General features: G+C 39.3%; 1 protein-coding gene across 2 annotated transcripts; it reads left to right on the forward strand.

The window, feature by feature from the left end:
• Nucleotides 1-8,467: 8,467 nt before the first annotated feature.
• On the forward strand, nucleotides 8,468-15,453 carry LOC122868950 (somatostatin receptor type 2-like). 2 transcript variants are annotated; one of them, XM_044181414.1, is made up of 2 exons: nucleotides 8,468-8,853; nucleotides 10,706-15,453. In XM_044181414.1, exon 2 carries the CDS (start codon nucleotides 10,753-10,755, stop codon nucleotides 11,863-11,865), a length of 1,113 nt encoding a protein of 370 aa, XP_044037349.1. In that variant the 5' UTR covers nucleotides 8,468-8,853; nucleotides 10,706-10,752; the 3' UTR covers nucleotides 11,866-15,453. The 2 variants fall into 2 exon arrangements, with proteins under 2 accessions (XP_044037349.1, XP_044037350.1); XM_044181415.1 differs by lacking the exon at nucleotides 8,468-8,853 and adding an exon at nucleotides 10,276-10,299.
• Nucleotides 15,454-15,572: the final 119 nt, after the last annotated feature.

Below are 15,572 nucleotides of genomic sequence, written 5' to 3' on the forward strand. Positions count from 1 at the left end.
GATGAGAGGTCTGTGTTGTGCAGATGGCTGTGCATTCTGTTTACACCTCTCCTTGAGAACAGTGCTGCCTCCCCTGCCCCCAGTCTGAATGCTAATATATTAAGTGTATCACAGCCTCCTTCACTCACTCACTCGCACACACACACACACACCAATATAGATGGTCCTTTGAAGTAAATAATTCACAAAATCAAGTCAAGTCTTAAAAAAAACTCATTTATCTTTACAAATATCTCTGTGCCCTCTGACAATCACATGTATGTTGGTTTGCAATTTTAACCTTTTTAATGTTAATTACACTGCATACTTCCACACAGTATGTATATATCATGCCATCAATTCCAATTTAAGGCTGCAATTAGCAGTTGTGGTCACGACTGATTAATCTATGGATTCTTTTTTCTTTATTTGCATTTTACTATTTAAACTCAATGGAATCATGATTAGTATCATGTCATAAAACTAAAACTATAACCTATAGAAAAAGCAACAAATGTATACACATTGTAACTCAGTGACTACAAAATGTTTTTGACTTCCACTGCATGTTTGGCTGGGAAGCTAGAGTTAAGTATGACCATTATTATGCCATTATGTAGAACTATGGTCTACTGAACATTTATCATTGCCATGTGAGATTAATCAAGATTTCTTTTCTTCATAAGTTTGGAGTCAAATATCATGCTGTGCACAATATTAGCAGTCTGGTACTTTATTATCAATTTGTTGCTTTAATATTATTTAGCTCTTATGGGCCAAGGTTTAATCTATCTACGAAGCAGGAACAGAACTGCGGCAGTTAGTGTTGGGTTATTCACTCCATTAATCTCCCTACGATCCAAAGGCAATTTATAAATAAAATGCCCTCACAATCATATGTCTTAATTTTCAGCCAGGCAACGGGCATATATTTTAATGTGGCACACTATGCAACATTTGTTAGAACAGAATCTTGAAAGTGCAAACAATCGCATCACTGAACATTGTAAGGAGCCCAGCAGGTATCAGGAGACAAATGTTTTTAATTTGTGAGACAATTAGCAATTTGTAATTCTGCTGATGTGTCAGTAGGATAGTCAACAGAAATTAGGGGCATTTGAAGTGACAGAGTTTAAGTAGCTTTCCAACCTTCACTATGTGATACAGTTACAAAAGAATAGGCATTTAATAGTCTGTTTAGGAAGTAAAAGAATGGTAAGTATGGGTGTGAAGGTGCAGCGGCAATTTTCCATTGTCTGAAGGGAGCTCTGCAATCCACATAATGTGCTGTTTAGACTCAGAGGCGCTGGAGATGTAAAATGACAAGTGAAATCAAAACAGAGCCATTGTATGAACAAAGACCCTTTGTTTATCTGCAATAAGTGCTGATTCAAAGATTATAACTCCTGAGGGGGGATGTTGCCAGACACCACACGGTGAGTCACAGACGACCAAGCAAGGTGGTCGGTGCCACTGACAGCTCATTCAGGCATAGCCCACCTGAGAAATCTAAGCTGACGCCTGCCTCCCTCTATGACCTACATTATCTATCATCTCCAGGCTCTGAAAAAAAGACTGAAAACCAATTTTGGCTTCATGGGATTAGAAAGCTGCACATAGAGGCCAGGAGCTCCACTACTTGGCCTGTACTCTCACATGCACTTGTAAAGCGGAAAAGTGCTCCTGTCAGTGTTCTCTTAAGATGAAACAATTGATACCAACACTCATATCTGTCCGTTAATTATGTAGCTACAGCCAGGAGACATGCCGAGAACATAAAGTGACGGATAGTATGCCACTCTTGTTCTGGTGGCATAAGCCAATTCTGAGTGGTACGCTACTTTGACAAGTGGTATGCTACTGGCACACTGGACTATAAGCTGTTGTGTGCCACATGAAAACAGTATGCCACTGTTGTTAAAGAAGAGTGTAGTACACTATAGTAAAGAATCACCATAAGCCGCTGGGGAGTGGTATGTGTCAGTGAAAGAGGAGTGACGTATCGTTTACATGTGCCATATGCAAAGCGAAGAGCAGCAACATACCACTAGTCAAAGTGGCAAACCACTAAGAAACTGACATCTGACATTAAAACAACAATGGCACACCACTGGTATAGCAGTGAAAAGTGATATCTGTCATAGCAACATATCATAATCAGCAGTGGCATTTGTCAATAAGAATGCCAGTGAGAAGTGGTATTTGACAGTGGAACATGAGTGCCATTAGCCAGTAAAACAGTAGCAGAATACCAAAAAAACAATCAACAGTGGTATAGTATACCATCAGCCACTTTTTGATCTCTGCACTGCTGGAACCTGTTAGGTTAGTTTAGCACAAAGACTGGAAACAGGGGAAACAGGCTAGCCTGGCTCTGTCAAATAATAACAAACTACTTCTTGGCTCTTAAAAAACAGAAACATCAAGGCACAAATGGCAAGTCACTAACTGTAGCCCAAACAGAAATAAATGTCTTGCCATTCTAATGATTAATTCCACTGGTTCAAATTTTCTACAGGTTTGTTTTTTCAGGGCCAAATTCACAGGACCTAAGAGGTTTTCTGTTTACCAGAAATATAAATGGTTATTGTCATGTCTCAGCTACAACCAGCAATTAATGTGAGTCACAGTTGTGAGTAAGAATTCAGAAAACTCTGTCTGAAGGCTGACATGAGAAGTGGATGAAAGCTATTTCAAGGCCATTTTAATCTATACCAAGAAGAAAAAAAAATGTTGACTACTTGGAGGGAAAATCTGGTAATGGGTCAACATTCAGTACTCTACACTGTCACTAACCCTGAAGACATACTACAATAAAGAATTTGAGATGCCAACCCACATACATCTGAAAGGTCATGAGCTGGCTGCCAAGCTCAGACATGGCACTAATCTTGAAGTCTGAAAATAGTATTGAGTATTCAACGGCTTCATTTACATTTTAATTAGTATGTTCCACTGGAAATAAAACGTGTATGCATAACCAAAAGGAAAATGAAATTAATATGACTCAAAAAGAAAAACACAAAGTGGCACCCAAAATAGAAATTTGGAGTCCACAAGGCACCAAACAGCACAATAAAAATTTATTTAAAATCGTGGCTTTAGATGTTCTGGTCTCTAATGTGTTGTCTTAGTCATAAAGCACGTTTTCTGTTTTCTGCTTTAATGCTTTGAGAATAAATGTAATGAAAGAGATTTACTGCCTGCGATTGTTTCAAAAATGGGAATTGAACCTGAGAGCCTTAAGAAGTCTTGTGGCACGATCTGTAGCAAACACAATCAATCACCGTTAACAGCCTTGAAACGAGCAGTTCTTTAGCTCCCCTGCAACAGAAACAACAGAAGAGTGAGCAGCGGCTGCTTTGCGTGCCAGATAACAGGTTGAGACAAGCCTCTGAGGCTCTGAGAGCACAGTTACAGCCAGACCAGGAACTGACCAGATGTCAGCTATTATACACAAACAGGTGACAAGAGGTAGAGCAGTGATTGTGTGGACATGCTGCTAAATTCAACTCCCTTCACTGTTCCTGTTATTACGGCGTATGCTCAATTACAAAACAAGTGTTCATTACATTGGAGCTGCAACTGTGACTAAAACCCCATGTTGATGTTTTTGGCTTACATGTACTCTACAGACATAACTGTAAGGCAGTTTCTGCAAAAAATAATATAAAAACTCACCAACCTGTCAATGTTTGATTTAATCCATCACACCACAGGCAACATTAACATTGCTAATTAGCCATTTAGCAGTTTTCACAACACAGAACACACAGGGGTATACATTGGTACTTCCTCCAGCATTCCTACTATTGCAGTATCATCTCAACTTTACCCACAAATTCAATCACAAACTCATTTATAATCCAATTTTACATGAAGCAGTACAACCACGCAGATTAATGTGTAATTAATTTGGATTTTACATGCAGATTTGTCAAGTGGCATATGTACATCTATTGTGGAAAATGTGGAATTAGTTATGTTATCTATTAAGAACCCAGATTTGCAGTAAATCTAGCCTGATTCCTCCTCATCATTCAGATGTTTTGGCTCAGTTTACAGCATAGACACAGACTGTTTGGTCCCAGTTTGGCGATCACGTGCAGTTTCACATCTGTACCTGCTAGAAAGATGAACAGCACAGTATCACACCGTGGTTCATGAAAGCTTATGGGACGTGCCCTAGATATGTCACACTCATAGACAGGAACCTTTTAATTTGAACTCCATTTCCTTCAGGAATCACCCCTGCTCAAGTTCCCAACATATCACATCTGCAGGGGTGTGCAAAATAACAGCTACAAAAAAACAACACGGTCAAAATCACACAAAGATGAATAGCAGTTTGTGCCAGCTTTAAAGTACAGTGGGACAGTCTGTCACTAAATATATTGTATATGTTTATGTATTTTTAAGTGACTTATTGGCAACTAACAGCATTTCAAAGACACCACATAGTAAGCTAAATATCTTAATACAAGGTCCACTTACCAGCTTTTTCAAGAGGTTTCAGCTACATCTCACAGTTGTGAAAGTGCTTATATATGAGGGGGCGATCGTAACTCCGTTCTGTGTTCAAGGGTGGTATTTGGCTGATGAAGACCATGACATGCAGTTGAAAGCTTCAGAAAAACCTAGAGAGTAGACATGGACTTTCACACTCAAGCCAGCAAAATAATTATACGTGGAAAGTAGAATAGTCTTAAAATAGAGAGAAGACAGAACTGGTATTTATGGAGGTTTAATGAGACTTTTTGACTTATTGATTTTTTTGAATAACCACTGTCGTTTATGTCAGAATCTAAGACTGACGGGGCAAAAAAATGTATATAAATGTCAAGAAGAGGTGTGTTGGGACAGTGTTTCAGGGGCAGGTTACAAAAGCAGAGATATGAGGATAAAATTAATTTAACATAAGACTACCATAAGGCATATTTCTGCCTCTCTTATTGCTCGCTTTTTGAACAGAGCAACTGGAAAAACATCAACAGTGGACCAGAATCACCCAGTCACCACAACAGTGTCTCCTAGGAGCTAGAGTTAGCCTCAGCTGGCTTTATCACAGCAGCCAGACTCGTTTTGTGTAAATAAACGGCAATGTGTAAAAAGTACACACAGACTACAAGTTGGCTGAGGCTCATGACTGAGACTGCTTTTTTTGATGAATCACAAAGGAGTAGCAAAATTGTTAATTGTTGTTTTCATACTGTGGCCACAGAAGAAACTCTGGTTGGCTGAAGAATTAACAACAACAATAACATTAATATTAATATCAACATTTAAACTTTATAAAATTTATACTTTTCTAGATCAGTGTGCAAAATACACACAGTTTATTATGTACACCTAGCTAAAACTAATGCAGTCTAATACAATAGTCCTGCAATAAATCCTCCTTCATGAAGGTTGTAATGTTCAGTTTTCGTTGAAACTGTATTATAGAGGAGTCAATACAACTGTCAGTATAATGCAATACAATTCAACAGAACCACAATTAGTACCATTATTTTCCATTTCTTTGTACGTGACTGACCATGCTAAGAAGATGACTATTCCTTTATATGCACAGATGCCAGCATAATAATAATAACACAACATAATGCATGAGATGGAAGAGATTTGAATTCAATCCAAGACTATCTTTAGCTTTCAAACTGTGAAGGGTCACGATGTAGTTGATTGTAGTTGTAGTTGATTAACATTTTGATGACCATTTAGCCCCAAAGGGGCATGTGTCATTGCAATAAATTGGACAGAAAAAATATACAAAGTGACTCACTCAACAGTAATATCACATGAGGTGGATGGAAGGAGCAGCCCATGGGAAAAACATTAACATATAGCATCTCCAAAAAGAGGACAACCACTACATCTATGATAGCATGAAACCTACATTATGGAATGTACAGCACCTATCTGACAAAACACCCACGGTAGTAAAAAAGCAACACCAAGACATAGGGCTTTGATCCATTAAATCAAAATCCAACAACTCTAAGTCGTATACCTGTCTTAATTAATCTGAAAATGAGAAAAGTTTTGCTTGAGGCCACTGAAGAACATAATACCATTGTTCTGTGCTAGCATACTGCAGCAATACCTTTCAGAATACCTGGTTAATTTGTTTCTCTCATAGCAGAATCCTAACAAAAATGCCAAAAGCATCAGTAGCATTCAGTGAATATTTTGCTGTTGCCTCGGGCTACTAATTGTTTGTCAATTTACCCTGGCTGGATGTATGATCAATGCTTTCAATTCAGGGCCTGAACCTGAGAGGTGCTTGTACATGCCTTTGTAATTAGAAAAGACCTGAGTTTCAAGCTCTCACTTGCATTATATCACCCCTATCAGTTAAAGTAACACAGAACTAATCAACCCAGGGAGCCATGAAGATTTCACGCAAGACAGCAGCAAAAATTTATATTGCTTTAGATTACCCATATTGTATTTAGCACAAAATCAAGTTGATGGGTCATTGATTGTTCTGTGTGGCAAGATAACTTCTAATAAATTACTGCTTTCCCTTCTTAATCTGTTTAATTTCCCCTTCGCCTCAACCACGCAGGGTTCATGTCGACACAAAACCTCCACACAGAGAGGCAGAGAAACCACCGCTGACTCCCATCGATTTGCACAATTGTCTCTCTCTGACAGTTAGGTGCTAATTTTCCAGCTCTCATTTAATTATTTTTTTGGCCAAAGAATTATGTGGAATCGCTCAGTGTTCAGTGGGCTCAAGTGAACTATAAAGACAAAGAACAGTAACAAGCATCTATTGAAAATACTGTACTCAAGTACCTTAATTCAGCTGAACTGCTATTTATGAAAGTAAAGTAAAGTATGGGTTTGATGTAAGTGACCCATTATCAACGCTTTTTTTAGTCTGATCTCAAACAAGTGACTGCTTATCTCCATCAACAATTAGGCGAGAGAAATAAGATGTTATCTGACAGATTCTATCACTTGAATCAACTTAATAAGGATCTACAGGTCAGGGATAAAAGACTTCAAAAGAAGCTGACCCTTCTGTCTGCTGATTTACATAAAGGCTTCACTTCCTACACTATAACCCGCTCCTCACCTGTGGTAACTGGAGTGATAGAGACTTCTTGGAGGCACTGAACTTCAGCATCCTTACTGAGGTGATGAGATGTGGGAAGGACCTTTTGACTTTTGATGATGCCTAGGAGTTTGCAGTGACAGCTAAGCAGCTGATTCCATGAGACTTCCAGCTTGAATGATTTGACATTTAGTCACCAGATTTAGATAATAAAAAAGTCACAGCAGCTGCTGGCTCAGTGGCCACAGCTGCTGCGGCAACACATCCACCTCTATGCAGCGTTAAAGAAACTTGGGCAGCATCCCAATCGTATGCCATAATATTGGTCAATGCCCCCATACAGTTGACAGAAACAAAATGCTTAGCAGTTTGAAGTGCCAATAAAACTCCATAAATCTCATATACATATAACAACCTTCTGTCGAGCATTTGCTACTAAAACACATACACTCTCTCACACACACACAGCAAATGTCAAATGCAACTTAGTAGGACAACATGCTACATCACAACTTTCTCTTCACTGTCAAAACTGTTTAATCCATTCATTTGGTCTACAAAACTTGCACTTGCATAATCACAACAACCAATATAGCAGTTTGAGAGATAATGAAATGTAACTTAGCTGTACAGCAAATTGAACTACACTTGTACCAGCACACAGGAATGGATCGCTATTAGAGGGTGAAGGGCTGAAGTGTTGAAAAACATTGACATGGCCTCATTAGAGGCCAAACTTGCTCCGATGGATAGGCCTATGTGGGATTTCCGCGGCGCGTAATTTGAGTGCTGCTCGGCATCTTTGCGCTCAGCGCTGCCTCTGATGGCTGGAAGCTAAATTGAAGGTGATGCTGGAGCGTGGACTTGCAATAGAGCTTCTGGCCACCAGTGGCGTAGGTGTATGTCTTGGGTCAGAGGGATACCTTAACTTTGGAACTTACCAAAGGTCCAGAAGGCCGACAACAGGGTCAAAAACGGATTTTCATCTGTAACTTTGATAAATGAGGGCAAAAGGTGTGACTTTGGCACTAATTGGCTGTTACATTTTGAAAGTGCACATGTTCAAAGGGAATATAATTCTTGATTTCCTGGGTTTTACAACACAGTGTCAATTTTATTCAGCCATTACCACTGACCCTCTTGTGAGAAAAAAGTCAGTGTGAAAACTGCCAAAACACGGACTAAGCATTTGGCTGGATTATTGGAAAAAAAAGAAATACTGAGCCTTGATCCTGACGTGCCAAAAAGGCCTACTATGTTTTCATATTGTTAACGGTTGTCAGTTTAAATTGATATATGTATATATATATACTTCATTTTCACCTCGTAAAAATGTTCAACACGCAATAATTTTTTATCAAGATGCCATTAAAATGTCTTCTCTGTTTAACGTAGCTTAAGGACTGGATATCTGTATCACAGCTGAGACAGCCTCTCTTGCGTTCAGAGGTGAGTCGCTTCAGCACCTCCTCAGCGCTGTTCACGCGCGTCCTTCAGGATATCCGCGCTCTCCGTCTGAAGCAGCGACAGCGCGCATCACATCACGAGCGCATCGGAGCTTTGTGCAGAGCCAAGCAAGTGGCGTTTGAATTTTATTTACTTGTCCTCTTCTCCTCGCCTGTCACGCAGGCTACATTATGAGATTATTAAAAGGAAAATTCACATTGCAGAGATGCTTTTCCACTTCGATGCCGGTGAGACAAACTTGAGGAATATTTGAAGATGAAGATGATGAATCTGTCCTAAAGACTGAAATACTTTCATCCTTACTGAAGTGGCGTAGTTTGTAAATAGTGAAAATCCAGTTGCAGGTAAGACGATACTTGATTTACAGTAGTGATTGGTGAATTGGCAAAGATGCACATGTCAGTAGATGTACGAAGATAACATTGCCAGATTAATGTAATTATTCCATTAAAATTAAGTTGAACAAATTTTCCAAATTGAACATGTTGGACATTTTAAGCATGGTAAAATCATATTGTTCTTGCATGTGTATTGAAACAAATGTGATTTCATGCCACAAACTCCTCAGCTGGGTCTGTACAGAGTTTGCTAACATTGTAAATGAAATTCCTTGACTTGACTTCAGTCTTACTTTATTTTCCATAAGCTGGATTTGCATGATTAACTCCAGCATGTAATAATGTATTCAGCTGAATATCCATCTTCTACCTTTTAGCTGCTAAAAGCTATTTAGTTAGAGCAGAATTCATGGCCTTGAGCAGTGAAGAAGAAAAATACCACATGAAAAAAAGCTAAGAACTTATAGCCAATTTATTAAAATAGCATTTCACCAGTTATTCTGATGGCAAACCACATTTTTCACTTTCTTTGGACTGTGCTGGCTCTCTGTTCTGTTTTTTACAGAAAGAACCTGTTGCACAGTATGCACACTAACTCAAATACAGCAATTTAACAGTTCACAAAATATTAGTCATACCAACAGTGATCAGTGACTTGTGATTTATTGTTCACCTCAGCAGCAGAGCTACAAAGTGCTTGAAGAGGGCATTATGTTTTATTTCAGTGGTCTGTCTCTGTAGGAATAATTAACTATCTTGTTTATCATAGGTAACACAAACAAATTCTGTTACATTACATAATAGTTTGTCCATCCACCTGACTCAGACAACGCTCATTTATAGACAAACAGGCGATGTTTTCACTGAGCTCAAACATCCTCTTTACTAACATTTGGTCGCCTATTCGCCAAAAACAAGACTCCAGGCAGTGTCCACCCTATCCTGCTGCCATGGTGAAAATGATAAACTAGCATAATAAAACCTCTTATGTTATTGGCACCAAACTAAGTTGTCAGACCATGTTTGCCTCCTGTGCTTTGGCAGTGACAAGCACTTCAATCTGACTGTGACGAGGCTACTGACTGTACAGTGATTCCCCTTATTCAATTACTTAGGCTGGGATTAATTTACATCCATGCCCAGCCCCTAATAAATTGAAAAAAATGTGTCAGCAGAGAATTCATTGTAACCCAGTCACAGCTGATAATTTAGCAACATGTGAAGGGCAAGTATTTTCCCAAGGAGAGCTTATGACAATATGGCGTGCAGAGTGATTTCCCTTGGTAGCAGTGCCTGACCAAATAAACACACAAGGAATATCTGGCCTCAGGCACTGATCCTGAGGTTCTCTTCTTTGCACATGCTATCAGTCTGTTCTGTTCTTGAGAAAGAGGACTGGCTGGCCATGAGGATGATTAGAAAAAGGACATTTTCTTTTTTTAAAGGACACAAGTAAATATACATCTAAAAGTGCTGTAAAGAAAAGCTTTTGTTCTGACTGATAACATGGATTTATGTCACAGAGATTATTGTATTGTGTCACTCATGCGCAGTGTTGCAATGCATGTGATAGCTACTCGTTACATTCAGATCAATTGGTTCAACAGACTAACATCTGTCAGCAAGTGGTCTGAATAGAGGAAGGAAGAGAGGTCACATTCAATATCTGATGAAGATAATGACTATGGATCTCACTTTTCTTCTTCTGGAAAGCATGAAATCAATATCAAAATACAGATCAAGTGGAATGATTGTTTTATTCTCTGTCAACTAGCCCATAACTGTCAGGATTGTAAAAAATCATTTATAATAAAAGGGTATTTTACACTGTTACTGACATAAGTCTTTTTGTGTGCAGGTGAGATGCCATAATCCATTTGAGACAGAGAGAGACAGTGAGGTATCATGGACTCCTGGATCTTCCCATCGTCCCCTCCGAACCTGTCGGAGCACCTCATGTATGATAGCTTCATGCAGGGCAATGAGTCCGACCTCCATGGGAACTACACAGACCACAGCTTCAACAGAACCAGCACGGTGGTCATCACCTGCATGTACTTTCTGGTTTGCACCGTGGGGCTCTGCGGAAACGCCCTCGTCATCTACGTCATCCTGCGCTACGCCAAAATGAAGACAGTTACCAACATCTACATCCTCAACCTGGCAGTGGCTGACGTGCTCTTCATGCTGGGCCTGCCATTTATCGCCATCCAGTTGGCGCTGGTCCATTGGCCATTCGGTCCTGTGCTCTGCAGGGTGGTGATGACCGTCGACTCCCTAAACCAGTTCACATCCATCTTCTGCCTGATGGTCATGAGCATCGACCGCTACCTGGCTGTGGTGCATCCCATTAAGTCCACAAAGTGGCGCAAGCCACGCATGGCCAAGACTATCAACTTAACAGTGTGGGGGGTGTCGCTGATGGTTAACCTGCCCATCGTTATCTACAGCGGCGTCATCACAAAGCACGACGGCTGCTTCTGCACCATCGTGTGGCCTGAGCCTCAGGAGGCCTACTACACAGCGTTCATGTTCTACACCTTCATCCTGGGTTTCTTCCTGCCCCTCATGGTCATCTGCCTTTGCTACTTGTTCATCATCATTAAGGTGAAGTCCTCAGGCATCCGTGTGGGCTCCTCCAAGAGGAAGCGCTCAGAGAGGAAGGTGACTCGGATGGTGTCCATCGTGGTGGCAGTGTTTGTCTTCTGCTGGCTGCCTTTCTACGTCTTCAACGTCACCTCGGTGACGGGAACCATCAGCACCACACCCATCCTGAGGAGCACCTTTGCTTTCGTGGTGGTTCTAGGATACGCCAACAGCTGCGCCAATCCCATCCTGTATGCCTTCCTGTCGGAGAACTTCAAGAAGAGTTTCCAGAATGTTCTATGTCTTAAGAAAGTGGGTGGGCTGGATGAGGTTGACCGCAGCGATAGCCGGCAAGATAAGTCTCGCATGATGAATGACCCCACGGAGACCCAAAGTACTCTGCTGAATGGAGACCTGCAGACCAGCATCTGAGAGGAAGGTTATAGGACTCCCATACACACACACACACACACACACACACACACACACACACACACTCATACAGACTGACATCTCTGTGAAACTAATAACAGTCAGCTCTTATCAACATCTGTACGGTCACATCAGAGAGGATGAGGACATGATTAAATATTAAACAAGGAGTTCACAGAGAAACATGTCCCTTGTTGAGGAGGACAAAGCACCTACAGAAATTATGAATAACAACATGTGGAACTGCACTGTTCCTCTATCTGCCTTTGACACATTGTTGGGTTTCCCTGGCTGTAAACAAATCCATTATAACATAATCAGAAGTTCATACAGGTGTTTGCTCTGTGCTGTAAATGAAAATGAAATCTGTTTGACTGTTTGTTCTCAGTATATTGATTCTGAGGTAAGGCAGAAGGGACACCAACACACTTACAAATGGTCCCCTGGGTGACATGAATTTTCCCTGGAGACCCAGGATTATATACATAGTTTACAGCAGAGGGCATGGGCCAAGTTTCCATACTCCTGTATTGTGTAAAAATAACAGCATAACAGTGTGCTCATATGGTGCAAAACAACATACTGTTGTTAAAACTGGCAACCTTATCATTCCTCTACTTTTCTTCCTGTCTTGTTTGCAGGTTATTTTCTCTGGAGGGTGGTTTGACTGTAAATAACTGTACAGAAAATGGGCAAAGAGACAGAGGGGAGACAGAGAGTCAGAAGATTTTATATTTAGTGTTATTTAGTTTCAAAACTCTAAATCTGACTTGTGAATAAGTAATGATTATTTTCAGACACAGTACGTAATGGATGTCAGTGCCATTGATTCTTGTGTTTGGTAGTTTACAGTCTGATTTAATGTGTGACCAGTTTTACTTGTGATAGAAATGTATCAAATGTAAATGTGAATAACAGTGTTCAGCAGGCAAATATTTTGTACTGTGTCACTCGCTGCTTCATTATAGCTACATGCATAATTAATATTGGCTCAGTCAATATACCGAGCCAGCCTCTAACCAAAATGCTGCTAAGATGTATAGAAATTCACACTATTATAAAGTAATTTCACTGTATGCCTGTTTCTACTGGACTGAATTTCTGTTGGGATCTGTTCTTTGTCACAGCTTATTTACCATTATTTATGTATATCATGTAATAATGTTGCTGTCATTGTTTGCAGTTGTTACAGTAATGGCTTTTATCAAAAATGCCAGACTGCATGATTCTAAATGATTCAATATGAATGCTGAGTAGTGGCTCAGCTTCATCTTTTTATGTCATCTGAGAGCATAAAACCTGCTCAGATAATAATGATTTAATAATAATGATTATTTTACTCTGTTACTCTCCCTATATTTGAATAGAGTTATAAGAAGCAGATGGGTTGCTATCCTGGACGTAGTGCAATGGGATTTAAGCTGGATTTAAAATATTTGTGTTTAAACACATGTTCAGTTTATTGTTATTTCACTGTGTTGTACAACAGAAAACACTGTTTGGTAACTGTCTGTTGAATTTTGATGTGCTGTTTCCCTGTTTTCTTTGACTTTGCGAATATAAGAGGCTTAGCATGTCCCATGCTGCCTCCCATTGCGAGCTACTTGTAAACACTTTGTATGCTGAGGCTGAACCATCCTCCTTTTATAATCCGTGGCATTTGGGAGGCCACATTTCAAGTGTGGTTTCTGTCCCCGGGTGTCTGAGAGATGTGAATTTGCGAAGGGCTAGAACACTTATCCTCAAGAGGCTCTGGTGTTCCTTTATTATCATCACCGCGCTGCTCCAGGAGTCCGCAGTTCATCCTGCCATCCTGTGACTCCCTGTCCGTTGCCGTAGTCAGATTACTATCTATATAAGTTATTAAACTTTTACCCTACATGTGCAGGTTCCTTCATACACACCAAAGCCAGTGACAGATTATGATTAATGTGAAAAAGATTCCTGAGTGTGTGTGTGTTGCAAAAATGTGAGGTAAAATATATGTCACTATTGATATTTAAATATATATATTCAATACATACAAACCACTCTAAGCATGTTGTTTTGAGATATATAACTTCTTCATGTGTTAGTCTTGCATGATACACAGAAGCGCGCACACACACACACACACACACACACACACACACACACACAGACACACACATTGTGAACCGCTATATCGAATATTGAATCAAATATCCATATCCAATCTCTGTCTCTGCAGTTCTGCTGAATTTGTTACCTGGACTGTAACGTCTTATTACTGCTGAAAGACATGACACACCTCTAGTGTCCTATATTTCCATAGTAACAGTGACCAAGAGTGTTGGCCCCATGGTTACATTCATTAGCATAATAGAAATAGAGAGATGACTTTGGACATGAATTATGAATGTAGACATTGTTCAGATGCCAGAAAGAAAAAATAAATAAATAAAGGCTGCATCCACCGAGCTGTGAAACCAAACACCTCAGTTACATTAAACCTGATTAAAATGTATAGTTTGTGTCAGTGTGCAGTAGCCTACAAAATGTAAAACCAAACCAAACACCTTGCTTTAGTGTATCATAATAGCAGATATTAGAGAACACAATGGCATACTGGCCACACTGTTAGTTAATGCAGACTGGACATGCATAGGTTGTACAATATCATCCAGCTGTTGTAGAGTTGTTGTAGTAATTATGATTCTGGCAAATACTTTTCTTACAATAATGATTGTAGTTTATTTTTCATCTTTCTTAAACAGCTCCATTTCTTAAGACTATATTGCAGATTTTCTACTTGGTATTTGTTCCATTTGTGTTTTAGTTTAGCATGTTTTTTATGAGTCTTAATTTAATTGCTCAAATGTTATGTTAAAGGTTTTACTGTTTCCGTAGAAAATTTGCATTATTTATGTTCTTCCAGTTCCTGTTCTGTTTGGTTACACTGAAAGACCAAGTTTGATGGAGCAAACTAAGATTATGTGTAGTTGTGCTGAAACTAAATAAAGTAAGAAATAAGTTACATATAGTATTTTTTCTTTTGGTGCAATATTATGAAAAACTAATGCTAAAAGATATGAAATATTTAAATAAAAAGACATTTTTTTTAATGAATGGTAAAATACTGTATGTTTACATTATATTAAAAGTTTGGATTTCCCATGACAATTATTTCCAAAATAATTACAAGTCATTACAAATCACACATGTTGAACAAATTTAAGCTTGTCACATGTAGTCTTTTAGGTAATATTAATGTCTGCTGCTAATTACTGTAGAAACGCACAGCATGTTATAACAAACGTGTGAAAACAATTCTTTTATGACTCTCATGTATACATTCCTTTTCCTTTCATTTTCTCAGTCTGGAATGTGTTTACATACTGCATTGCACACAATCTTAAATGCAGGTTTGAGTTTTATTTTTTTCAGACTGTATCTAAGATTCTTGATTTGACCACAAAGCGGCACCATAATCAAATGTGTAACTAGTGCTGCTCCACAGCCAGAAATCCATCAGAGTTTTAGTAGACAGGTGAGAGTGCATGTTTGCAAATGTGTTTCACTGTATTCAGTCTATCAACTATTGGTTAATAAAAGGTTATGTGTCCTTTACAGTGCTTTCTTGTTCTATCATGAGAGTACACTGGCAGTAATATAAGGTCCTTATATTGCACCACTCAAGGGAATGGTATGGGTCCCACATAGAGACACCACAGCACTTCAATTCTAGG

The sequence above is a fragment of the Siniperca chuatsi genome, linkage group LG21 (genome assembly GCF_020085105.1).
Source record: "Siniperca chuatsi isolate FFG_IHB_CAS linkage group LG21, ASM2008510v1, whole genome shotgun sequence".
NCBI lineage: Eukaryota > Metazoa > Chordata > Actinopteri > Centrarchiformes > Sinipercidae > Siniperca > Siniperca chuatsi.

What these genes read in the sequence shown, in the direction of transcription:
- LOC122868950 (XM_044181414.1), top strand. Translation starts at nt 10,753, where the DNA reads ATGGACTCCTGGATCTTCCCATCGTCCCCTCCGAACCTGTCGGAGCAC.